The 27639-nt window shown below is 38.4% G+C and overlaps 3 protein-coding genes across 7 annotated transcripts; 2 read left to right on the forward strand and 1 right to left on the reverse strand.

The window, feature by feature from the left end:
* The first annotated feature begins 8507 nt into the window (after positions 1–8507).
* LOC123881115 (ATP-dependent RNA helicase DHX8) lies at positions 8508–17298 on the forward strand. Of its 4 annotated transcripts, none has more exons than XM_045929704.1 (16): positions 8508–8761; positions 8867–9632; positions 9672–9879; positions 10082–10243; positions 10528–10632; positions 10909–11055; positions 11382–11633; positions 12063–12323; positions 12716–12963; positions 13050–13716; positions 14109–14249; positions 14815–14967; positions 15375–15555; positions 16205–16349; positions 16548–16727; positions 17038–17298. In XM_045929704.1, exons 1-16 carry the CDS (start codon positions 8668–8670, stop codon positions 17258–17260), a joined length of 3933 nt encoding a protein of 1310 aa, XP_045785660.1. In that variant the 5' UTR covers positions 8508–8667; the 3' UTR covers positions 17261–17298. The 4 variants fall into 4 exon arrangements, with proteins under 4 accessions (XP_045785660.1, XP_045785657.1, XP_045785659.1 ...); XM_045929701.1 differs by having other exon boundaries at positions 8867–9581; positions 9621–9879; XM_045929703.1 differs by having other exon boundaries at positions 8867–9521; positions 9561–9879.
* Positions 17299–18175: 877 nt separating this feature from the next.
* LOC123881130 (mitochondrial E3 ubiquitin protein ligase 1) lies at positions 18176–24511 on the forward strand. Of its 2 annotated transcripts, XM_045929735.1 has the most exons (8): positions 18176–18453; positions 18858–19015; positions 19734–19891; positions 20336–20606; positions 21049–21256; positions 21710–21829; positions 23244–23247; positions 24501–24511. In XM_045929735.1, the coding sequence occupies exons 1-6, from the start codon at positions 18337–18339 to the stop codon at positions 21827–21829; spliced, it is 1032 nt and encodes a 343-aa protein (XP_045785691.1). In that variant the 5' UTR covers positions 18176–18336; the 3' UTR covers positions 23244–23247; positions 24501–24511. The 2 variants fall into 2 exon arrangements, with proteins under 2 accessions (XP_045785691.1, XP_045785690.1); XM_045929734.1 differs by lacking the exons at positions 23244–23247; positions 24501–24511 and having other exon boundaries at positions 21710–22120.
* Positions 23246–27197, reverse strand: LOC123881128 (cytoplasmic tRNA 2-thiolation protein 1). The gene is made up of 5 exons (XM_045929731.1): positions 26953–27197; positions 26113–26335; positions 25649–25965; positions 24891–25095; positions 23246–24383 (listed from the first exon to the last, which is right to left on the reverse strand). The coding sequence occupies exons 1-5, from the start codon at positions 26998–27000 to the stop codon at positions 23638–23640; spliced, it is 1539 nt and encodes a 512-aa protein (XP_045785687.1). The 5' UTR covers positions 27001–27197; the 3' UTR covers positions 23246–23637.
* Between the last annotated feature and the right edge of the window lie 442 nt (positions 27198–27639).

Genomic DNA, 27639 nt, shown 5'->3' on the forward strand with positions numbered 1-27639 from the left:
CTCTTGGAAAGGCCTATGCCCAGCAGTGAACGCATACAGGCTGATGGAATTGAATGTCATAGACTAAGGATTAAATACACAAACTTGGCTGATTTCTGTTTTTAACCCCCGACCCAAAAAGAGGGGTGTTATAAGTTTGACGTGTGTATCTGTGTATCTGTGTGTCTGTGTATCTGTGTATCTGTGTATCTGTCTGTGGCATCGTAGCGCCTAAACAAATGAACCGATTTTAATTTAGTTATTTTTGTTTGAAAGGTGGCTTGATCGAGAGTGTTCTTAGCTATAATACAAAAAAATTGGTTCAGCCGTTTAAAAGTTATCAGCTCTTTTCTAGTTTTCTTGTAGAAAAGAAGATTAGATAACCGTTAGGTTTATAATATTAATATGTTAATTGACAAATGTCAAGCTGTCAAGATGGACGTTGCCTAGATACATAAATAATTATTTATTTGAAAATGATGTTTTAGAAAACTCAGATACTTTGGATCGTAGGCGCGGAATAGTCCAAGAAAATCGGTTCAGCCGTTTGAAAGTTATCAGCTCTTTTCTAGTTACTGTAACCTTCACTTGTCGGGGGTGTTATAAATTTTTAATTTACACTTGTTATACAATGTGCAGACTATATTCATACACCTCATATTAAGAACCTGTACTACTTATTTTACATTCACTATACAAGCTTACACCCGTCATTTTGTCTGTAGAAAAACAATAATGGCTTTATTTAGACTTTATTTAATTTTCCAGTATATATAGTATGGTATCCATCTTCAGGATGCAAGCTATCTTTCTGGTAAACATCTAAATTGGTTTTATTGTTAAGCTATGAAAAAGTGACATGCACAGGTAGCTAATTACAATTTTAGTAAAGATCTCTAACATTTTGAAAATAAAATATAGCCTATGTCACTCATGAATTGCTCAGCTTTCTACTGGTCTAAGAATTTTAAAAATCGGTTCAGCAGTTTCAGATGTCAGATGCACATGAAGATCTTTTTTATTTATTTGTTTTTTATAGCAATTCCATAAATGCTTTCCTTAAATCTAACATCCATACTAATATTATAATTGCGAAAGTGTGTCTGTCTGTCTGTCTATCTGTCTGTCTGTCTGTCTGTCTGTCTGCTACTTTTTCACGGCCCAACAGTTAAACCGATTCTGACGAAATTTGGTATAGGGTTAGCTTATATCCCGGGGACGGACACAGGCTACTTTTTATCCCGGAAAATCAAAGAGTTCCCACGGGATTCTTAAAAACCTATCCGCTGTACGATTTGTATGAAATTTGGTACTAAGGTAGCTTGCGTCCCTGTAATTGACATAGGCAACTTTTTATCCCGGAAAATCAACCAGTTCCCACGGGATCTTTAAAAACCTAAATCCACGCGGACGAAGTCGCGGGCATCCTCTAGTTTGGAACAAAATACTATGATTGTACATGGTAGTATTATAGATACCCAGTTTTGGGTGTTGCAATTTGGTCTGTGCAGCGGGCCCTAGCAGGTAGACCCATATTTTTATTTTTATTATATTTAAGTCGCTAAGAAGATCATTTATGGCATACATAGGCTGCACTAAAAGTATCGGGAATGGAATATTTCCACCGTCCCTGTCATATTAAAATCTTTTTAATTGAAAACTCCTTGGTTTTAAAAATCGAATACCATTTATTTATTTAAAAAAAGATTCTCGGTCTTGTCACAAGGTCTTTTCAAACTTGTCTAGTCGTTGAGAAAATGGAATTGACTCGAGAAAATTCTAGAGCGATGATTTATTACGACTTTCGAAGTGGTTTAACACAAAAACAGTGTGTTGACCGGATGATTTCTGCATTTGGTGATGAAGCCCCATCTAAAACCACAATTTATCGCTGGTTTGCTGAATGTCAACGTGGACGTGTCAAGCTCAGTGATGATCCCCGTTAAGGTCGTCCAAAAATCTGCAGTCACCCAAGAAAACGTTGATGCTGTGCGTAAGCTGATTGAGGAAGATCGACATGTGACATACCGCGAGATTCAGGCAACTTTAGACATTGGCATGAGTCAAATATAAATAATCTTGCATGAACAGTTAGGTGTAAAAAAGTTGTTTTCCCGATGGATACCGCATTTGCTCTGTGAAGAGCAAAAAGCGGCTCGCGTTACTTGGTGCGTCAGAACTCTCGAAAGATTCCACGCAGGATGCTGTGTACAACATCGTATTAGGTGACGAATCCTGGATATACGCGTACGAACCCGAAACAAAAAACCAGTCACGAGTTTGGGTGTTCGAAAATGAGTTAAAGGCAACAAAAATCGTTCGTTCACGAAGTGTTGCAAAAAAAATGGTGGCCACGTTTGTCTCCAAAACCGGCCATGTTGCGACTATTCCTCTTGAGGGACAAAGAACGGTTAATGCAGAATGGTATGCTAGCATTTGTTTGCCACAGGTCGTTTCTGAACTCCGTAAAGAGAACTGCAACCGCCGCATCATCCTCCATCACGACAATGCGAGTTCTCACACCGCGCACAGAACAAAAGAGTTTTTAGAGCAAGAAAACATAGAATTATTAAGGGGCGTCTAAACGGGATATATTTTACGACAATTTGTGGCTGCAATACTGTGGCCGGCAACTTTGCTAGCAATACCAGCCACACTATGCAATATTTTAAGGATGGCCCGGCATTATAGCCACATATTTTTTGGTATGTCAAAATATTTTTATGTGTAGCCGGCGTGTGGCCGAACGATCGCCTCGCAATCGAAAATACTGCAATATATCCTGGGCCATCTATGTTGTGGTTCTGTTTTACTGTATATGCGCGTCCCTTTCTCCCTGCGACGTGAAGTACTTTGCGTATCACTTTCTGCGCGTAGTCACAGGTATTGCATTCCTCATGTATGTATGTATCTTGCTTTTGTATGTTTGGTCCAATTCTGTTCACAAGAAATTCGAAGTCGCTCTTAGACATTCTTGTACATTTTTAAATAAGTATTTATCCAGCATTAATTCCTTGTCTACGGAATCCAAAGTGTCACGCCTACTTAGGTAGGGTCGAATTCACATTCGTGTCCTTTTTTTTTCGTTTTTCTCAATGACTTCTATGGTAGTATACATAGAAGTCATTGGTTTTTCTGCCAAAACAATGTAAGCGGCTGCGATGAGCGTCATTTCGTCGGCCATTGTTGCTGGATTGTGTGGCTCATTAAAGGGTTCTGATTCAAAGGCCATACTATTGTAGCCATATTGCAACATGTTACCTGCAATTGATTGCTCAGCCATAAAATGCACTAAAATGTTTTTTTGATGGCTGGGCAATGTTTGCCAATAATTGCAACCACAAATTGTCGTAAAATATAGCCCGTTTAGACGCCCCTTTAGACCATCCGCCATACAGCCCCGACCTAAGCCCTAATGATTTCTGTACTTTCCCTAAAATAAAGAATACATTGCGTGGTCAGAGATTTTCATCACCTGAAGAAGCTGTGGACGCCTACAAAACGGCCATTTTGGAGACCCCAACTTCCGAATGGAATGGTTGCTTCAATGATTGGTTCCATGATATGGAAAAATGTGTCAAATTTCGCGGAGAATACTTCGAAAAGCAATAAATACATGTTTTAAATAGTAATGTTGTGTCACTTCCTTGATTCCCGAAATTTTCAGTGCCGCCCTCGTAATAGCACTTTTTCTAAAAAAAAGTTTACCAGTCTCCTTCGCAGTGGCAATGATGGGTTGAATGTTTATTATTATATTATGAATGGCAAAAAAGTATATCATAATATGTGTGATGTTCCACATCTACTAAAATGTCATTTAAACAATTTCAGAAAAAGGACCTAATCATCGGTAATCGCCGTGCTATTTGCGTGTCAGATCATTGAAAAAATATATGCGGTAGGTGGGATTGGTGGCACTGTAAGGAATACTCGACTAACAGATAGACATTTGAAACCAAATTCTGTCGATAATATGAAGGCAAGTAAAGACATCTTACCATACCAAACTGAAGTTTTACAAACATTTTATGAAGAAACAGGTGTGAGCACCCAAAAGTATTTAGCATTGCAACGACTCGTATCAATTTTTAGGGTTCCGTACGTGAAGGGTGCCAATGAGACTCTATTACTAAGCCTCCGCTGTCCGTCCACCTGTCCGTCCGTTTGTCTGTATGTCTGTTTTTCAGCGTGCTAAATAGTGTTATATCTTGTGCGATGGTATGGAACCTTTTGTGTGCGAGTCCAACTCACACTTGACCGATTTTTATTTTGGCTTATTACACCTTGCCCCTCCAAGTAGGACAAAGTAGATTGTATAACATTTTAAAGTTCAATTTGTCCCACTAATTATTGGTTTGACCAATTGGTGCATAAAATAGCGGCACCAGTGGCACTATTTTTAAGGCCCAGCCCAAAAAATTCTTGAATTATGTCCTTGATATAAGGATAAAGTAAAGGATGCATTTATTTTAATTCATTTAGGTTCTCTATTTTTAGGGTTCCATATCTCCAAAGAAAAAAGGAATCCTTACACTTCGTTTTCTGTCTGTCTATCTGTGTCTCTATCAAGACAAGGGAATCAAAGCTCTTGAGATACTTCCCGTATATAATCCATGACATTTGGTAGCTAGCAATGTCCTAATAGCACAATAATTAATAAAGGGAAAAATCCGAAATCATGAATTTGTGGTTACATCACATATCTAATCAAAGTCAAAGATTATCATGAAATGTTGTGATTTATGTCTCATAATATTATAACTAACAATTTGCTCGAATTTGTGTAATTCATTGATAATTCATTTTACCTTTCAGGTCAAGCTTGCTGTAAGAGTCTTTAGCAGAGAGGTGGCCCTCACTGTGTCAATGCGGATGAAGACATACATGGACATTTTAACAATTGACGATTATTGTACGATACCTGTAAACATCGATGATGGCATTTTCATTACAGAGATAATTTTATTTATAAATAATTTATTCGATAGCTTAAACGGTTGTGGTCATTCTAAAAGTGGTTTTAAGAACGCATTGTCCGGAAAATTGCAACCATTTAGCGTTTTGGAATGATGACGAATTTAGTTAGTCAGGCTTTAGGTATAAAAAATCCGGTCAAGTGCGAGTTGGACTCACCCACGAAGGTTTCCATATCATTATACAAGATATTTTAACCAGTGTGCATTGTGGCACAGTTGCCACAATGCAAGTTAATGGCAACAGCGCCATCTATATCTGATTTAGTAAACTTAATTTTTTTGTGAATTTGTAAACTGATCATGATTTTCTAAACCCACATAAATAGATTTTGAAAATTTTTGTTTCATACATTTTACTAGAATATATTTTGGTTAATGTAGTTTAATGGAAAAGATTTACATTTGTCGAGGGTTTCATACCTCAAAAGGAAAACAGGAACCTATAAAGGATCACTTCGTTGTCTGTCTGTCTGCCCCCCGTGTCTGCCATTTTGGGGGAATCAAAATAGGAATCATGACATTTGGCTGGTGGCAATGTCTTATAGCACAATTGAACGAAAAAATTTGAAAACCGTGAACTTATGGTTACATCACAAAAAAATTAAAGATTTGTGTTCCCAATCAAATAATTAGTTTAACTAAATCACATTCGTCATTAATTTGCACATTTTTATTACACTGGTTTGAGATTTCTTGTACGATCGTGCGGAACCCTTCTGTGCGAATCCGACTCGCACTTGAATGGTATTTTTAGAATCAAGTACAATTATTATTGTTGAAAACGTGACTACATCTATACTATCTATACTAATAAATAAAATTGGAGTGTCTGTCTGTAATTTCGAAATAACTACCACATATTAAGGTCATATGGTTATTTGAACGATACCATAACTGAATCACACGTTTTTAAAATTTTTGTCTGTCTGTCTGTCTGTTTGAAAAGGCTAATCTTCGGAACGGCTGAACCGATTTTAACGGGATTTTCACATACAAGTAGAGAATTGACCAGGGTGTAACATAGGCTACTTTTTTAACCGACTTTCAAGAAGAGAGTTGTGTTTTTTACCTATGTACACCAAAATCTCCGAGATTTCTGAACCGATTTGCGTCATTTCTTTTTTAATCGATAGAGGAACTTTGCAACATTATTTCATAAAAAATTTGGATTCCAACTCCTCAATCCTGATGCTGCAAGGGATCTGACCAATCCACGCGGGCGAAGCTGCGGGCATCAGCTAGTAACTGAATAATAATGACATACTTTTGTGTCATAAGACACAAAAGTATGTCATAAGACACAAAAGTATGTCATAAGTGTGAGATAAGTCATGTTGTTATGCAAAATTCTTGTATTATCTGGTTTTGTATTGTATTTCCTGACAATGTAAATTTTATTACTTAAATCGGTTGATACTTGACCTCAGTAACTTTAAATGAATAATATCTTTATGAAGACTGCGATAATTTGGCATTTGCGTCTTGTATAATTCGTCCAAGACGTTCGATTGTGTTAAACATAAAACGCTGGTCAGAAAACTACAATTATTACACTTATAGCAATTCATTTTATGATATTTAATTGTTATACAGTTTATAATAATCTCTCAAAACAACGTTTTGGAGATGTATCTTGAAATCTAAAGTTTTTATTTTCTAAAAGATAATGATAAAAAAATAGTATGAATAAATTGCTCTGACTAGTTTTAAGTGTGATTGTGAGATGGTAATAACAAAAAAATACCCAGCTGAGTTTGTTGTGGTGCATTGGAACCCTACGAAGGTTTAGTTTAGGTACTTTAAGGGCTGGCGCACATATGGCGGAGCGCAGCGCAGAGCATTTTTCACAGTCAAAGTATTATCGACTTTGTCCTCATTGAAATAATATCTAAATTTAATTGTGCATCCGTGCGGATACTTGCGCAGTCCCGCGCGTGCTCGCGCATTCTATGGTAGAAATTCGCGTAATGTGTCACGCGAATAGAAAACTGCGCGGGCATGCTCTGCGCTGAACTCCGCCGCACTCCGCCATGTGTGCGCCGGCCCTTAAGGGCATGAGACGGGTCTGCCCGCGAAATTCAAATTTAATTTGATTTTTCGCAATTTGTAAACTAATACAACAACCTAGGCTTATGGCATTTTAATTGCTCCAATGGCAGTAGCATCCTCACAGGTTTATATAAAAACCTTTACTTGAAAGGGTTCAGTTTAAGAAATTAGCTCTAGTATCGTCGACTAATTTGTGAGTTATAGTGGATACTAGAGCTAATTTCTTAAACTGGACCCTTTCAAGTGAAGATTTTTAAATAAATAGGTGGGGATGATACTGTTATTGTCGCAAATAGAATGCCATAAGCCTACGTTGTCGTATTAGTTTACAAATTGCGAAAAACCAAATTAAATTTGAATTTCGCGGGCAGACCCGTCGCATCCACCTTAATTTTTAAGCGTGCTAATATTTATCACCATCACGTCATTGAACCAAAAATAGTTAATAAGATTTTTAAATCGTTAATAAAAAATTAATGATTTCATTTCGTTTTATTTTTGTTGACCAAAAAAAGTTGAATAAATCGGTTATTTGCCGGAAATCGGTAAATGAAAACCGAAAAACCGATATTTTTACGATAAAGTGCGACACTATATTTAATTTACGATTCATTACGATTTTCGAGGCTCATCCCTAAAATTACTAGGCTGTCATGACGTCATCGTGACGTTTTGCCGCAACCGTTTACATCTATATTATATTGTGGGAAAGAGACGTGTAATGTATAGTGTTAAATTGCCATAAGAGGGTGAAATAGAAAGACCATGATACAAAGAAAGTTTATTATAGATAGATATTGATTTTTTCTATATATATAATCCGATATTATCGGTATGTATAGTACTCGCTACTAATCATAAACAGATCTATGGAACTTCGTCGTCTATCTCCGGATTCGTGGTCTGTGGTCTGTGATCAATGCGAATTGCGACATGCGACACTCACAGCACAGACCACAGACCACACAGGGCAGGAATCACAGACCAGAAATCCGGAGATCCGATGAACAAAGAGCAAAGAGTAATAAAACCATAGATATTACGTCATTGATTATACGTTTTTTTTTTTTTGCTCTGTGTTTTTTTTGTTGTTAAAACTGACTGGGAAGCGCTCTAAAGGGGCGCCGCACGTATGTCGCCGAGCGCCGGCACAGACGAAGTTCATAATTATAGTTTCCCTAACTTGTAAATAACTACAAATTTGACATTGGCTAATCTTTGTAAAGCCAGACAACAGAAAAAAAAGTCAAAATTGACTTGAGACTTCGTCTGTGTTGGTGTTAGCTGGCGGGCGTGCTCTGCCTTTTTGGAGTGTTTTTTTTTTTTGTTAAAACTGACTGGAAAGCGCTCTAAGGGGGCTGCCGGGTGCCGTGCGTATGTCCACGTATGTCGGCGACTGGCGAGCGTACTCAGCACAGACAGGGTCCTTGTATACTTGTACATAGTTTTCCTAACTTGTTACAATTAACTACAAACTTGACATTGGCTAATCTTTGTAAAGCCAGACGAGAGAGAAAAAAAAAATTGACTTGAATAACACTAAACACATCCACACAATAAAATAAAATTTAATAATTATTATTTTCTTTTGAAAATCGCAGACCACTGTGAAAATAAAATCTGTGATCGACTTAACTAATTGTTAAATATTTTAGTCTAAAATATGGACGAGGTTGCAAAATTAGAGCACCTCTCTCTTGTGTCTAAGATTTGTACAGAATTGGATAACCACTTGGGCTTGAATGACAAAGATCTAGGTAAGTTCATCTAAATGCATTTCGTAAATGTTTGTAACCTATTTATCTGTAATATTAAATAATTTATAACATTGTTTTAGGGTTAACTATTTTCTTCATTTACAGCTGAATTTATCATCGACTTAGCAGACAAAAATCCAACCTTCGACAACTTTAAAAAGGCTTTAGTCGACAATGGAGCGGAATTCTCGGACTCGTTTATGACGAATTTGCTTCGTATAATTCAGCATATGAAGCCTATTGGTAGTGAAAGCGAGAAAAGTGATCAGAACAATAAATCATCGCACCCTTTGGCTGCAAAGTTTCCGGGCTTGGCCATACCTAATGACAAACCTGCAACATTCTCTTCAGATGATGAAGGTGAAGAAGAGGCAAAGGATGATCAAAAAAACAAAAGAATCACATCAAAGGATATATTTAAAAATGAGTCAAAAACAAAAGAATTGTGTAGTGTGGTTGATGATGCAATGGCTGCATTAGAGGCTTTAGCCCCTTCAAAAAGTGGTACAAAAGATGAGTCAAAGCATGACGTTAAGAAAAGAGAACACAGTCAAGATAGAAAAGACGGTAAGAAAGATAGCACAGTAAATAAGAAAAGGCGAAGCAGGAGTAAAGATAGAAGTAAAAGCAGAGAAAGAGATAAAAGGAGTCATAGTAGGGAGAAAAAAAGAGTTAGGAGTCATAGCAGAGATAGAGAAAGGAGCCGGAGTAGAGACAGAGATAGAAAAAGATCTAGAAGTCGTCAGCGCCACAGATCTAGGTCAAGAGATAGGTCTAGAAGGTCTAAGGACAGATCTAGGTCTAAAGATAGGTCTAGAAGGTCAAAAGACAGATCTAGGTCCAGAGGTAGGTCCAGAAGGTCAAAGGACAGGTCCAGGTCAAGAGATAGGTCTAGACGGTCAAAGGACAGATCCAGGCATTCACAGTCAAGAGACAGGTCTAAAAGGTCACGGTCAAGAGACAGGTATAAGGGAGGCAGGGCAAAGCACAGGAAGTCTAGGTCTCATTCTCGGGACAGAGAAGTCAAGAATAGGTACAGGGATAATGATTATGAAAGGAAGCCTCTAAGGAAGAAGAGTCCAGATGTGGAGATCAGCGATGATCCAGAGCCAGGAAAGGTGAGCCATTGTTTAGTATTTATGTAAAACCTTTATGACCAGAATAATACTAGCACACTGCATACATCACACTATTTATGTATAAATATGACATTTCACATCATAAGGAGAGTCACTATTTATTTAAAGGTCTTTGTGGATTGAGTTGTTTGTAAGCTACTATTAAAGTGTCCCATGATCATTGAAATATCTATATTTTCAGATATACAGCGGACGAGTGGCCAACATAGTGCCGTTTGGATGTTTTGTACAAATGGAGGGCTTGAGGAAGAGATGGGAAGGTCTGGTCCACATCTCACAGCTCAGGTCAGAGGGCAGGGTCACCAATGTGTCTGATGTGGTCTCTAGAGGAGACAAGGTCAAGGTAAGAAAAAAACCTATAAATTATATAATAATTTATAAGATAAAAAGTAGCCTGTCCTCTTCAGGTCTTTAAATATATCCATGCAAAAATCACGTCCATCCATTGCTTCTTTACGGCGTGATTGAAGGACAAACCAATAAATAACAAACATTTCACATTTATAAAATCAGTAGTTAATTTATAAAATCACTAAAAATGTCAGAAAAAGTTACTTAGCTTTTAAGTGTTATGATGTTTTAGTGTTTGACTGATAATGATAATTATGTATCTTATTTTTGTCTCAGGTTAAAGTTCTGTCTGTGACTGGACAAAAAGTGTCGCTTACAATGAAGGATGTTTGCCAAGAAACTGGCAAGGACTTGAACCCAGCATCTCATGCACACTTGGAGGTAAGTTTTCTAAAACTGAAGCAATTTGCAGTTAGCTATATTGTGCTGGTTTTTCTCTTTTATTATCGTTTATGCCAGGTAGTACACAGTGACCAAATAAAAGCCATGAGTACATTTTTTGTATGCAGTTCTATGCTATATTGAACTATAAAGGTCATAGCTCATTAGAACTATCTGGCATCCGACCATAGTAACTAGGTCGACCGTGCGTAATGATTCAAAGACGGTCTAACTGAACTAACCCTTTTAAATGCACAATTTCTTTTTAATTATCAGGCTGAACGTGAAGGTCGCAACCCGGACAGGCCTCCGCCCGCGGCCACGGTGCTGGCGGGGCTGCAGAGCGGCATCGACCCTGACGAGGACTCCAGCCGGAAGCGAGTCACGAGGATCTCCAGCCCCGAGAGATGGGAGATTAAACAGGTACAGTCAACATCAACATCAATATTAATAATGTGGCTCTTTCATTATGCTCCCTGTGGAAAAGGATAGCACCAGATTTAGAACTTTCAAATTAGTTTAGTTTAGAGATTATGTTCAACAAAATTGGCCACAATTCGGTTTTTATGCAATATTTAATCATGATTAAATAATGCACTACAGAAAAAATTTTGTAGGTATGCAAAATATTTTTCTTGCTAACCATACTTTTCACGTAACATAAAGATAGAGCAAATTCGGTGTGCTCATTGTTACTTTGTACGTGTTATAGCTACTTTAAAGTTCGTATATCTTATCGTTGTTATTAGATGATATCATCAGGGGTGATCGACAAGAGTGAGCTACCAGATTTCGACGAAGAAACCGGCCTCCTGCCCAAGGACGAAGATGGCGAAGCGGATATTGAGATTGAACTCGTGGAAGAGGAACCTCCCTTCCTGCAAGGCCACGGGAGAGCGTTACACGACCTGTCGCCTGTGAGGATCGTGAAGAACCCTGATGGGTCGTTGGCACAAGCGGCCATGATGCAGTCTGCCTTAGCCAAGGAAAGGCGGGAACAGGTTCGAAACAGGCTTTTATTGAATGTGAAAATCATAATAATTATTATCAATGATAAATGTCTACGGATGGACGTTTCTTGCAGGGTCTTCCACATGCTACGGTCTGCTGCTTTCAAGCGGCACTCTGCGACTCATATGATGTTGTGGTGTAGGTTGTAGTCCTCCTAGTGGCTACGCTTTCCGACACCATTCTTGCACCTTAGGACCCCAACGAGTATAGGTTTTTCAAAATATGTGCCCTTGAACTACACCGGTTACTCTGGTTCTCTTTTTGTTTGTTTTCCTTTTTGTAACAAATGATAATACAAGCGGGTAGATTAATTACTATCATTGTTGAACTATCATGTTTGGTACTTAGCTCAATAAGCATGTTCCCATAATTATTTAATATTTTTCATATAATTTAAACATAATAAAATTGTTTAACAGAAAATGCTGCAAAGGGAACAAGAGATGGAGAGTCTACCAACTGGCTTGAACAAAAACTGGATAGATCCCTTACCCGAGGCAGATGGCAGGACCCTCGCAGCCAACATGAGGGGCACCGGGATAGCTCCTCAGGACCTGCCGGAGTGGAAGAAGCATGTGATTGGAGGCAAGAAGTCATCCTTTGGCAAGAAGACCAACTTGTCTTTGTTGGAGCAGAGACAATCGCTGCCTATTTACAAGTTGAGGGATGAGTTGACTAAGGTAAGTCACCAATAGTCAGTTGACAAGGGTACCAATTTGACCCTATATCAAGCCTACACTATATGTATTACTGTCTGTCTGTCGGTGGGCTGTATCTCATGAAATTTAATAGGTAGAGAGTTGAAATTTTCACAGAGTGAGTATTACTATTGCCACTATGATAAGAAATAATAAAAGTTTCAAAACAGCTGCCATGTAAATTTTAAAAAAAAAGTACGGAACCTTCGTGTGCCATTTTTTGCCACAATTAACCGATTTCTAACTAAACTCAGCACTTGGCCAACATGTCTGCCGTCAAAAAAGTCATTGAAATATTACATATACATTAAACTTACAGAAACTAGGCTAAAAATCTAGTGTAGGCTTTTTAAAAGCAATTTTTTTGGTCACAGGCGATATCAGACAACCAAATCCTGATCGTGATTGGTGAGACTGGATCCGGAAAGACGACTCAAATAACGCAGTACGTGTGCGAGTGCGGGCTGGCGGCGCGCGGGCGCGTGGCGTGCACGCAGCCGCGCCGCGTGGCCGCCATGTCCGTCGCCAAGCGAGTCGCCGAGGAGTTCGGCTGCAGATTGGGCCAGGAAGTCGGGTATACCATTCGTTTTGAGGACTGCACGGGACCTGATACTGTTATCAAGTAAGTTTTTCACTGATTTCCAAACATTCCACTCAAGGGAAGCCGGGGTGCGTCAGCTAGTAAAATGTGTTTTTGTCTTATTCCAGGTACATGACAGACGGTATGTTGCTTCGCGAATGCCTAATGGATCTAGATCTCAAAAGCTATTCCGTCATCATGTTGGACGAAGCTCACGAAAGAACCATTCACACAGACGTGCTATTCGGCCTCCTCAAACAAGCCGTGCAAAAGAGGCCTGAGCTCAAACTCATAGTCACCTCAGCTACATTAGACGCTGTGAAATTCTCCCAATACTTCTTTGAAGCGCCTATTTTTACCATACCTGGTAGAACTTTCCCTGTAGAAGTCTTGTATACTAAGGAACCTGAGACGGATTATTTGGACGCGTCTTTGATCACGGTGATGCAAATACATTTGCGGGAACCTCCGGGGGATATACTCTTGTTTTTGACCGGTCAAGAGGAGATCGATACCGCGTGCGAGATTTTGTACGAAAGAATGAAGTCTTTAGGACCTGATGTACCAGAACTAATAATTCTGCCGGTGTATTCTGCGTTGCCGTCCGAAATGCAGACAAGGATCTTCGAGCCGGCGCCGCCTGGGTCTAGGAAGGTGGTGATAGCCACTAACATAGCAGAGACGTCGCTAACGATAGACGGAATCTACTACGTGGTGGATCCAGGGTTCGTGAAGCAGAAGGTGTACAATTCAAAGACTGGGATGGATTCGTTGGTTGTCACTCCGATATCACAAGTGAGTATGGGATAGTGTTTTTTTAATTCTTCTGTCTCGTCTCTTTCTCAAATCCCTTCTCAGTTACCAACTTTTAATTCTCTTTTTGTCGCATTGTGCATTTCTTATCTACCCTTAGTTTCAATTAAAATTGTTGAAGTAATATTTTTAGTTTTGACTTTTGAACAAACGCAAGCTTTTAAATTAGTCAGTTTCATTTTTGAGTATTGTGCATTGACGCGATTGGCTGGCGAATGGCGGGTGCACGCGATTGGTTGATCAGTCGGCGCGGGCGCACGCTATTGGTTGATACGTCGACTTTCGCTTCCCGGATTCGCCAACTTTCTCCCACTACACATCTTCTGCCAAGAATTATACATGAATATAATGAATATACATGAATATAATTGCAGGCAGCGGCAAAGCAGCGAGCTGGTCGCGCGGGCCGCACCGGGCCGGGCAAAACGTACCGCCTGTACACGGAGCGCGCGTACCGCGACGAGATGCTGCCCACACCCGTGCCCGAGATACAGCGAACCAACCTCGCTACTACTGTAAGTGTTCTCTCTACTACTGCTACCACTTCTACACTATAGATATCGCTTCAAAGCGATAAGGACACCAATTGATCTACTTTTATTCTTTACCAACTACGGCAAAGCCAAAAAGAAAGGTTATGATTTTAGCAGTCTATGTAATATGTATGTATGTAGGTTTGTATTTATGTGTGTTCCACCTTAGCGCCTAAACTACTGAGCCGATTTTAATGATTGATGTGTCAATCGATTCGTTATTACGGTCCGGGTGATATCAGGCTACATTTTATACGAAAAAAATCGAGCTGGCGGATGTTACATCGAAAAAATGGGGGTCCCCAAAATTTTTTTTGCTATTGTATCGAGTGGGATATCAAATGGAAGTGATAGAAAAACAGTTTAATACTATATCTATCACTAACTATCGGCGGTTCGCGGGTAGTAGTCGAGTTTTAGTGCTGTTTAACTTTAACTTGTTGGAATGTTTGTTTTACCTCTTTTGGTGTACATCATCTTCATATAGTATCGTCCGTTGAGTGACTGTGCACGAAAAAGCATATTTCATTAATTTGTTTGTGTGCAGGTGCTACAACTGAAAACTATGGGCATCAACGATCTGCTACACTTTGACTTCATGGACGCGCCGCCGGTGGAGTCCCTCATAATGGCACTAGAACAGCTGCACTCGCTCTCTGCACTGGATTCCGAGGGGCTGCTTACACGACTGGGGCGACGGGTATGCTTTTTATCTTTTTGAAAAGAAGCTTTTTATCTTTTTTTTTACAGGCGTTTGAACTCTGCTTCCGGGGAGTAACGTGAGAAAAAAAGCAGTTTTGTTTTGTTGTAAATCTTATGTTTTGTAATTACATACTATCAAAATATGAAAATACGTTTATTCCTAGTTATATATGAGTATACGCGTCCCAAGTTTTTTCATCGCTGTTTCTCACTCTCAGCTTTCAAAATCATTTATTCAAAGTAGGTACTATTGTACACCTTTTGATGGTCAGAATTGTTAGATTTGTAAGATGATATTGAAGTGATAATAATTAATTAATTAATTAAGTATGTAAACTTAAAACTAAAGCTACGAGGGTTCCAAACACGCGTTCCACTAAACTTAATAGACTCAACTTAATTCAGATGGCGGAATTCCCCCTGGAGCCGAACCTGTCGAAGATCCTCATCATGTCGGTAGCGTTGCAGTGCTCCGACGAGATCCTCACCATCGTGTCGATGCTCAGCGTGCAGAACGTGTTCTACCGGCCCAAGGACAAGCAAGCTCTGGCCGACCAGAAGAAGGCCAAGTTCAACCAACCTGAAGGTATATATTTTCTGATGTTTCAAATGTTCATGGGCGGCGATGATAACGTCAGGTGAAGCGCCTGCCCGTTCTCTATTAATATATTTTTAATGGGTTTTGGGGTTCCATACCTCGAAAACAAAAAAGGATCACTTCGTTGTCGGTCTGTCGTGTCTGTCAAGAAGAGGGACTCAAAACTTATAGGGTACTTCCCGTTAACTTAGAATCATGAAATTTGGCAGGTAGGTCTTATAGAAGAAAAGGAAAAATTCAAAAGCCGTGAATTTGTGATAATATAAAAAATATATGTGAAAAAATAATACTCAGATTACTAAATCATACCTATAATGCGTTAAAATGACTTCTTACGCGAAGTACGACGTCAGTCCTTATTTTAAATTCATTTTCAATTCAATTCAATTTTATTTTATGACCCGGAGCTGCACCAAAGTCCTTATTTTAAAGATGAACCGTACTTTTGACATAACTGTTGACCCATAGAGTTAAATCACACGAGAGAAGTCATTTGGCACGGACTATACATAGATGGCGCTGTCCATCATTAACTTGCAGTGTAAGTGTTATATCTTGTACGATGGTACAGAACTCTTCGTCCGTACGAGTCCGACTCGAACTTGACCGTTTCATTTTCAATTTTGAATTTTCCTAGGTGACCATCTGACCCTACTGGCCGTGTACAACAGCTGGAAGAACAACAAGTTCTCCAACGCCTGGTGCTACGAGAACTTCGTGCAGATCAGAACTCTGAAGCGCGCGCAAGATGTGCGTAAACAGCTGCTCGGCATTATGGACAGGTGAGGCCTTGTTTTAAAACGCCTTTCTTTGAAATATACAGATTACACTGGTGAAAAAAAGATATTAAAAAAACCGACTACACAGTATGTATGTTTGAAGTTGGGTGAGCTTTAAATAAAACATAAGTTTTTTTAACATTACATTAAAAGTATAGAAGTAGCAATAATATTATTACAATAATGTTAAAATACTTCCAGGCATAAACTTGACGTGGTGTCAGCGGGTAAGAATACGGTGCGCATCCAGAAAACGATCTGTTCGGGCTTCTTCCGCAATGCTGCCAAGAAGGACCCGCAAGAGGGGTACCGCACACTCGTCGACAGCCAAGTGGTCTACATACACCCCTCCAGCGCGCTGTTCAACAGGCAACCGGAATGGTATGCATTTTTTTCTTATCTAATCATACTTCATACTAATATCATAGTTAGTTTGTTATTTTGTTCAATAACATATCACACAACATCCACGCTACTTCCGTCCATATTTAAAATGACCGCGAAACAGACCAGCTGTTTTGAGGCTGCCATCTTTTATCAATGTGTTTTATAGTTTTATAGTATCAAGAATAGCGCGATAAAAACTTTTTGCTGACTTTTCAAAAATCTTGTACGGCGTGCGTTTGATTTTTCTATGGTTTTACTTCAACCACATGAGGTTACAGCACTAATTGTATTTTGTTGTTTCTAGGGTTATTTACCACGAGTTGGTGCAAACCACCAAGGAGTACATGCGAGAAGTGACCACAATAGACCCTAAATGGCTGGTGGAGTTCGCACCCGCCTTTTTCAAGTTCTCCGACCCCACCAAACTGTCCAAATTCAAGAAGAACCAGAGATTAGAACCTTTGTACAATAAGTACGAAGAACCTAACGCCTGGAGAATATCCAGAGTCCGAAGACGTAGAAATTAGGGTTATTTTATTGGTTAAATAAAAATGTGATTAAGTGATGCAAGGGTTTTATTTCAATGCTGCCTAGAGCCTTTAGACTTGAATGATGTGAAATAAATTGGTAGGTCTAGACTCTAGACCTACCAATGAGATTGGGACCTCTAGACTCTAGAGTATCTTAATATTCAGGGAATATTCAAGAAACCTGAACGAACTGTAGAGTAGAAGAAAGATGTAGTATTGGTATTATATTATGAAGTAGGTACCAACTCTTTTCTCATCAGCTCTTCAGTACTGGAATTTAAAAATCACCTGAGATTATTATTTGTAATAGCCATTAGCCATGAGTGAACTAGAGTGAGGGAATTCTTGGTTTGATCCTGAATCAAGGATTATGTCCACAGACCAGTAATCTGATTATGTCCAATACAGAGTATGTAATCACTAATTAGGCTATGGGTGACGTGAAAATAAAGTAATTTAGAGGCTAGAACCCAGAGCCGTAAAGCCAGTTGAAAAAAAAAAATGATCAGATCAAGTGCGAGTCGGATCTGCACACGAAAGTTCTGTACCATCATACAAGAAAGAATGCTTTTCAACTTTTTCTGAGATGTACCTAACCACAAATTCCACGGTTTTCAGATTTTTCCTTATACATACCTACTTGTGCTCTAAGACATTACTGCCTGCGAAATTAAATGATTCTAGGTAATTGATAAGTAGCCTAGTAATTACTCTTACTTACTACTTACTACTGTAAGTAGTAGTAAGATTTTGATTCCCTTGAAGATCTTGTCAGACAGACAGGCAATGATGAACGAAGTGATCTTATAAAGATTCCGTTTTTTTCTTAAGATACGGAACCCTAAAAAGCAGCTGTCAGTGGAAAGATTGACTTGACAATGACATTGACTTTTACATGTGATTTGACTCAATTTGACTTGACAGTCATTTTCTGAAATACACTATTTTTATTTACCGAAAATTATTAGATAACTTAGATCAAAAGATGATTTAAATTAACCAGAAAACCACACCATTTGTGGCGAGTGCTGTTCTAAAAATTTATAGTACTGCGAAGTTAATATACAACCACCATGGATTTCTTTTCGGAGATAATCGGCGAAACCGTTATACTTGGCATAGATTCCCTGATATTGGGATTTTGTGTGAAACAGCTGAGCAAATGTAAACATATCCTGAATGCTTTACAGGTATGTGGACTAAACTTGTTAATTTACAAGCTAAATTACGAAGAATCTGATAATTTCCAGAAAGGTTATCAGGTCTGCGATCCATATTATATTCGGGGTATTTACCTGTCACCAACTTAACGCGCTTAGACTTTGTGAAGAAAAGGGGAGGTTTTTGGCCAATATATGGGTCAGGCTAAATTTGAGTGGACTGGCTTTAGTAAATAAATCAATATTACCCTTAGTAAGAAAATTAAATGAAACCTGTCATTGTGATTTTCCTGGAAAGTTTTGAAAATTCTTCTAAATTCATTATTTATACTACTTGAATTGTACTAACTCTGATTACCAGATTTTAACTTATATTTTTAAGTACTTAATACAAGTTACTTGAATTTTTTTAAAACATGACTGTTTATTTTCAGTCTGCACCAGTATTAGATATAGACTCCTCACTGAACAAGGAAATAAACAAGTACCCCAGCCATGTGATCCCATATGTGGTGATCCGAGGCCTGGTGAAGCCCCTGGGTAACCCCATCACCAGTAATTATAACCACTCTGTCACTGGAGTCATACAGAGGTATCTCTATTCATTGTGATTAATAATAAAAAAATATCAAGCTTCATTAAGCGATAGCCAATAAGTATGCATCCTTATAAAGACTTAGCATTGTGGCCCATCCTTGTAAGTTAAATGTAAAATGTGTAAAATCCTGTAATTCCTATAAATTATAACATTGTTTCTTTTTAGGCATGTCACAAAAAAGTAAAAACTAGCATTTTTTAAGTTTTTATTTGTTATTTTCTTTAAAACTACTGATCAAATTCTCTGCCAATAAAATATTTCTAACAGATGCCTGTGACATGGATTTAGGCATAAATGTGGAAACTCCATTTTTCCAGGATGAATAGTAGCCTACTAAGTCTATCAACCTATATCTAGTACCTTTCATAATTTGTTCAGCAGATGGGCCTTGTAAGATCACAGATATATTATAGCGTAGAATTTCTTTAATTTTCTGGTATACAAAGTAGCTTATGTCAGTTTCTGGGATGCATGCTTTATCTGTACAAAATTTCATCAAAATCAAACACCATCTACTACGAAAAGAGACATTTAAAAAAAAAATTATATTTATTAAACTTATATTGTATACAGAGAATTCCTGTTATACAATATACAGAGAATTATACTACTAATTATACTTTATGTATGGATAGGCTGTGTATTTTGATGTAATTTTTTTTTAAATTTAATTTTATGCGGTTACTACTTATGAAGTAGGTACTGGTTTCAGATTAACAATAAAAGAACATGTGATAGCTCGGACCTCGGCAGGGTTCTGGTCAGATCAAACTCGCACAATCCATGAAGTGTACAATTCCACACCATTTGTCCTCAGCAATGGCAAATATACCATTGAGGTTGTTGATGCACTGGCTGCAGAATTGTTGGGTTTGTTAAATTTCTGTCACTTTTTTGACTTATTAGTAAATGAGGCCATGAGTGCCAAAATGGCCTGATTTTTTCAAAAGCAAGGTTTCATAGAGGGCTAGTATGATGCTTTAACTAACTGTTAAAGGCCGATTCACATCAATTGCGTACACGTGACATGTGCGTAGTGACGCGTATAAACCCCTAACACACTGGGTTACGCATACATCCATGATTTACGCAAGCGGTGTGCCATGTTTCATACAGTTCCATATAATACAACGCAATGGTACGCGCTACGTCTACGCTTACGCAGCCTGTGTGAACGAGCTATTACGTTGCAATTTTAATGTATGTATATCACTTTTGAAAAAAATCAACTAGGCCCTCTGGCTCTTATAACCTTAATTATAGCTAGATAGATGATGCCCGCATCTTCGTTCATTGTTTGGTTTTTATTACCAGATCTGGATGTAATCTCGGACAAGTTTGAGCCCATGTCACCAGGAGTAATAGACCATGTTTGGGGATTCTTTTCTGGGGTCCGACAACGTGGCCTTCAAACCATGGAGGAGATGTTACGAGACGGGTCCTATATCACGGCAATAGGGGAGCTTAGCAGAACCAGCGCAGGGCTGAAGATTCAGCCGCCCAGAGATGGGTTGCCACTGTATTTGACCACAGCTACTAAATCCAGTTTACTGAAGAGGCTTGCGAGTTCACGAGATTTCTTGAGGTAATTAGTTGATAGTTTTTAGAATAGTAGAATGTAATTTATTTATTTTCAAATAAAATTTTACAAGTACTTTTTTTTAAATCAATTTAAGCATCTGCCACTGCTTCGAAATGCCTTTCCTACCGAGAAGAACCAGCAAGAAACTCAGCGGTTGCCAAAGATACACAATATTAATCTGTGTATAAAAGTAATTGCTATTATCATTAATATTTGTGACTTATGACTAAGTAGCTTTCGCTGATGCATCTATATCATAAGTGCTTTGTGCTTTTCAAATGTTTGTCCAATCTATTCTTGAACTGGTTAATGGAGCATGACATAGCCACATCCTTGGGCAATTTATTCCATATATGAACGACTCTGTTGGGTCAGAAAGTGCTTTGATGGATTTGATGATGACCATTGATTTTTTTGCCAATGTTAAACATACTTCTATTTCTAGAATCCTAATGGTACTATTCGGCACAGTAGCAGCGCTGGCCTCGGGCCGCATCGTGTACAAATACCTCAAGAAGAGAAAGCGACGCGAGGCGGAAGACCTCATGAAGAAGCAACTGGCTGCAGGTCGAAGAGAGAGACGCGCACACACGAGGGACAAGAACCTCAGTGAAGTTCAACTCTGTGTGGTGTGCACTGAGAACCCTAAGGAGGTGAGTAGCTTTAGGCCTGTCACACACAGACGCGGCCTGCGGTGGCGGCCTACCGCGGGTCGCGGCTCTAGCCGCCACAAACACACACCACCGTGGCCGCGGTCGCGGCTTGGAGCGCCATTCGCTGCCCGCTCTTCATAATATCATCAAATGAGTTGGAAGACACAGCTTTGCTTTTGTTGGCGCTTTGTGAAGATGAGCGAAAAAAGTAAAATGAAAAAGATGCTTATATCCTAACATTGCTTGAAACTATGAATTGAAAGATTATTGAAGATATAATTTTTAAATAAATATTTATTTTTTAATTCGATTGTTTTTATATTTAAAGCTCTCATTGCACCAAAATTGTTATTTCTGTAGGACCATCGTTGACATTGGTTATTACTTATTACATTCATTTGCTTTGTTTCCTAACAAATGGTTTCTTTGTATTTATTTGATATGATATTTCAGATAATCCTGCTGCCGTGCGGTCACGTGTGTCTGTGCGAGGACTGCTCGGAGAACATCCGGGACAAGTGCCCCATCTGCCGGGAGCGGATAGACTCACGAGCACCCGCCTTCATCACTTAGGACTAAACACAAAAACTAACTTATCATCTTCATCAAACGATAGACGCACACTGCTGGACCTAGGTATCTTGCAATGCCTTTTAGGGTCTAAATGCCATGGTCTTGCACCACCCTAATCTAGCGCAGTGCAAAATAAGTGGTCCAATCTGAAGTCTCAACGTGGTGGTTTGTGCGGGTCATAAAGTAAAGATTAAAAATATACAAGTCCATCTAAGGGCCGGCACACATATGGCGGAGCGCAGCGCAGAGCATTTTTCACAGTCAAAGCATTATCGTCATTGTCCTCATTGAAATAATATCTAAAATCAATTGTGCATGTGTGCGGATACTCGCGCATCCGCGCGCATCCCGCGCGTGCTCGCGCATTCTCTGGTAGAAATTCGCGTAATGTGTCACGCGTTTAGAAAACTTCGCAGGCATGCTCTGCGCTGCGCTCATATGCATATGTGCGCCGGCCCTAGGGTTGTTTTTGTACAATGCACAGGCAGCTGTCATACAGCTACTATTCAGATTGGACTACTTGTTGTACCGTAGATATTTTTTTGAGTCACGTGATCAAATGAGCTCTGCCTGGTCAAACTGCGTTTTAGCCAGTACTGTAAGTGTAAGAAAATGTGACTGACTGACTAACTGATCTATTCAACGCACAGCTGCCCCCCCAATTGTGTAAGACAAGACAAACTTATTCAGCGTTATTATAGTAATTGGTAGCAAATTCTGCCCCTTGATTGATTGGCTGTGAAATAAATGTAAAAAATGTTGAACATGTGTAATGTACGTTTTTCTTACACAATCGGGGGGGCTGAAACTAATGGAGTCTGGAACTCGACGGATCTGGTTGAAATTTGGCATGCAGATAATTATTTATTATTATGACATAGATGACAGATTTTTTAAAATCCTACCCCTAAAGGGATAAAATAAGGCCTCATTCGCACGAGAGCTTTTTTAACGTCGGTTAAAAAAGCGTTCAAATAGAACAAATGCAATGCCAAGTATCTGTTCACACGTCAATGCTTTTTCAACGCGCATTTTCAGCGCAACGCCGGGGTTTAACGCTTTTTTAACGCTAGTGCGAATTAGGGCTTAGGGTTTGAAATGCTATTTGAAACTGTCATAATTTTGTGTTGTTTTTGTGTAACTTCTTGTATTGTATGTAAATAGAAAATTGATTTGTTTCTGATTGTAAGGAAGACTAGAGAAAATGGCTACGAATGTATTGTAGTTTCAATGAAATAAAAACTATTTTGAAAACATTTCTATATATTTTTTTTTCTGATAGGGTCTGCTTGTTTCTAATATAGATATTATTTAACTAGTTTTTGTACATATTTACCATTATTATACAATGCGAAGTCATACACCTGTTCAAATAGGACTTGCGGGCATCATCATTACCAACCAATAGACGTCTACTGCTGGACATAGTCTTTTGTACTTCCACAGGCCATGGTCTTGCGCCGCCTGAATCCAGCGGCTCTCGGTTTGGTCCTTCTAATAGAGGATTTTCCCACGTTCTAGTACCTTTGAACACCAAACGTTTATCGTTTTTTTCGAACTAGGTGTGCCTGGCCATTGCCACTTCGGCTTTGCAACCCGTTTAGATATGTCGATTACTGTGGTTCTCCTACAGATCCTCATTCCTGATTTGATCATGTAGAGAAACTCCAAGCATACCTCTCTTCATCATCTGCTGAGCTGAGTGACTTAGCTTTCATATGAGGCCTATAGTTAGCAACCATGTCTCCGAAGTTTTGCGCGCATTATACTATATTAAAATTTCAAATTCATGTAATCAATATCTATGGTCAGAAACCTATATGCAATGAATCAATCTTTCCACATGCACCCGCACAGGTCTCATCTTCTTCCTTTACAATATTTTCAATATTTACATGAAAATCTACTTCAAATTCTTCAACATTATCAACTTCATTCTCACAATCTTGTGTTGAATTTGTTCCATTGCTCAAATTATTCACACTAATTTCCTTCTCATCAGCATTTTCGTTTTGTATTGAATTTGTTTCAACAGTTGCATTATTTTTGTTACTAAATTCTGGTATTCCATATTCCGCTAGAAGTTTTTCGGCTTTTGAATTCGCCCCACGTGGTTCTTTCGCTCTATTACGACTACATGTATTTTCACCACAACATTCTGCATTTTCATTATTTGTAAGTCCATTTCGTTCATTACTCTGTACTCTCTTACATGTGTTTTCACTATCTGTATTTGAATCTGATTCTTTATTTTCATTACACTGTGTTTTCTTACTCATGCATATTTTTCCTTTGGAAATGCAATTATTTTTCTTAGATTCGTCATTTATTTCATTTATAGCTTGCTCTAGGCTATTATTTTGTTTTGCATTGTAGTCTTGTAACATTTTCTTAGCTTTAGAACTTTTGCCTATACCAAGTTTCGGTAGGCCTTTGTTTAATCCTTCTAACAGGACGCAAGCTTTGCAAACTTCTTGAGAAGACACAAAGTTACATCTAGAGCATATTCTTTGTATTGGTAGAGATACTTTTTCTTTGACAGTCATTGTTTCACCTGAAAGGAAATGGAATTTATATTTTACTAGCTAGCCCTGCATGCGTTGTAATGTGATTCGCGTGCCACCTATTCTACATTGATGACACTATATAAGAAACCTTTGTTAGACTTAACCTATATTAGACTCTGCAATAAAGTCATATTTTCATTTATAGGATAGGCTAGATGTTATCCGCTGACCTAGAATCACAAAAGGCAAGAAGTGACTTACAACACACCAGTAAAGGAAAAATCCGATTTTTTTAAATTTCTAGTTGAATAATTAAATTAGAATAAAATTGCGTATTACAAACTTGACATCAGCAAGATAATTTAGACAGTAAAATATACACATCCAATTCAATTCCAAGGTACTGAACCCTCAATGTGCAAAGCAAACTCACACTTAACTTGTGTTTTTAATGATTAAAAATTTCTCAAATTGAACCAACCAAAAATCAAACCCCCAGGCACCAGGGAAGTTTTTTTGATATAGGAGAACTTTATAAATGTAATTTTTCTTACCTGAGTAAATAATATCCATAATGCAGGTGGGTCTAATTTTTTCCATGTCTTTGAGCAGAGCTCGCGCGTGCCCTCTGTAGGCATTTGGAGCAAACACACACTCCGTTGAAAAGTAGACAAGTTTCTTGTAGTGCGCATACATTACTATTTCTTTTTCGTAGGTATATTTCAGTGGTTTTACTCGAGGGATTGTCCCTTCACTACCCTGTAAATATGAAACATTAAAAATATTAGCTGGATAAGCAATTTTGACCCTGATTGGTAACTGGATGGGTGAACAACTGGATTTCCGAATGTGGCCTTTTCTTTTCACTGTCCCTGTGCCTTGGAGACCATGTTAAATTGTTGGTTCCAGTAATTTATCATTAACATCTGATAATAAAGTTGAAATCTCATTCTCTTAGTGGAATTGTATGCAAATGAACTGGGCATTATAATATTATGAATAATGGTACAGGGTCCTGTCATAACCCTCAGTAATGAGGAATATGATGTAGAGGAAGAGAAATTGCATGCATAAGTATGGTGGGTCTGTGCATGTTGGGGCAATCTGCGTACTTCAAATCAACCAAGGTTTAATTTTCATGTAGGGAATTGTAACTATATGTAATAAACTGAAATAAATTAACTCTAAACAAATTGCTATCTCTTTCTTAATGCTCCCTGTAGTAAAGGATAGCACTATATTTAGACCTGTCAACTTAATTTAGTTAACAGAATTGGCTACATAGCAAACTAGAACGTTTTTAAAAACTTACAGTAGATATAGCAGTACACCTATTCAACCTAGCAATGTCTCCTCTAAGTACATTCATCAGCACAGTCTCCGCAATATCATCAGCATTATGGCCAGTTGCTATACACTTCACGTTGAGCAAGGCAGCCCCTCTGTCCAACGCCTGCCGCCTGAATACCCCACAGAATGTACAGTTATTCTTCCTTCCTATTTGAGCGACAATTTCATCCATAGTCCAGCCATATAAGTCTTTGTATGATAAAATCTTGAGTGGCATCACATAGTCTACACTGTTTTGCATTACTGTTTCAAGACTGTCATCTCTGTAACCTGTAATTCCTGAATAGGAATAGAAATTGAAATATAAAAAGTGTTAATCTTTTAAAAGTGCTTTTAAGTCTTCAAAAGAATCCACCACTGATTGGGAATGCTTTTCCTGGCACTTAGAACCAGCAAAAAATTCAGAGATGCTCTTTTAATACATACCTTCATCAATTGACAAAAGCGTAAGATTTAATCCATAGTCATATCTCTCGTTCAATAGTTTGAGAATATGTGCCAGCACAGTGGAGTCCTTCCCGCCAGACGCGGCAACAGCTACATAGTCACCTCTGTTGAATAATCCACCTCTAGTGATGGTAAAGTGTATCTCTGTTTCAAATGCCCAGAAGAAACATTCCTTGCAAAGTGCATCACCAGTTTTTGGACGCTGTAAATAAAATTATACATCAACAATAATCTTACGCTTAGTTCATTAAGTGATTAGCCTGTGCTTAACACAGGTGCAATGTACTAATAGATTTTCCTAAAAATTTATTTCATACAAACCTTGCCCTGAAAATAACAAACACAACAAAAAAAAGAGCATAGCCCACTAAAACATCTTTTTAGTATGGATGTTACATTATGCAGGCCCTGCACAGAGGACTGTACAGGGCCTGCACATGAAACACTGACAAACTTGCTGGTGGAGTTCACGGGTGTGACAGAACAACGCAAGCGCTAACTGAGATCCTCATTGTTGCTCTGGGAAACCCGCAGTAGCCTGGACAGCTTATTTGGTTTCTGGACCCAGCTTAGCTGCCTGGTGTAGTGACTCCAGCGGGAAGGGGCATTGCACGCACAATTGTGAATTGACGGAAACGTTTATGTACGAAAACCTGCCCAGAGAGAAGAAAGAGCCCAAATAACATTTATGGCGCAATACTGAACCATATGCACAGAATACTTATACTATGATTCGCTGCCGAAAAAGCTAGTCACTAGACTAACGAGACCGATGAGATGTTACCAGTTTATTGACTCATGAAAAAAAGGATTAACTACCTTCAGGGATGCATTTTTGCCACATCCAGTTGTACATGGTATTGGCATAATTGTGGTTAGAGAGTAGTATATTCTTTGATTGTGATATTGTTCTATAGTCGATTACATGCACAGCACAACTAGGTATTATTTATTTCTTTCAGATCAATAGTTATTTACTAAAATTTGCTTTACTTTGATTTTGCTGAAATCGATCTGAATTCTGAACAAACTAAAAAGCACATTATAACCTCAAAAATTAATAAGCAATTTGTTACTGCAATTTATGACGAAATGCAGCGAGATAAGGTTGTTTGTTGCGTGAAAAAAAATTCACATTTATGTTTGACATTACACAGCTGATGATGTCATGCGTTTTGGATATATTATACCTGATAATTTAATTTCAATTTATTTTGTTTTATTACTTTAACATAATATCAAAAATATAACAATCAATCATGATCTTGTTTTTGTTGTGGTTTAGATAAATATACCTAACTAATCAGAGTTCGTCTTAATCTGTCCTCATTCGTGCAAGATTCATCATCATCATCATCATCATCAGCCTGTGGATTTCCACTGTTGGACATAGGCCTTATGGGCCTCTCAGTTTATGAGCGCCTCCACACCTCAGCCTTCCTCATCCAGCCACTTACTTGATTATATTGTACGAGTATCCGAATTTAAGTTCATTGACACTTGACA

Source organism: Maniola jurtina, chromosome 3, assembly GCF_905333055.1.
Source record: "Maniola jurtina chromosome 3, ilManJurt1.1, whole genome shotgun sequence".
NCBI classification, from domain to species: Eukaryota; Metazoa; Arthropoda; class Insecta; order Lepidoptera; family Nymphalidae; genus Maniola; species Maniola jurtina.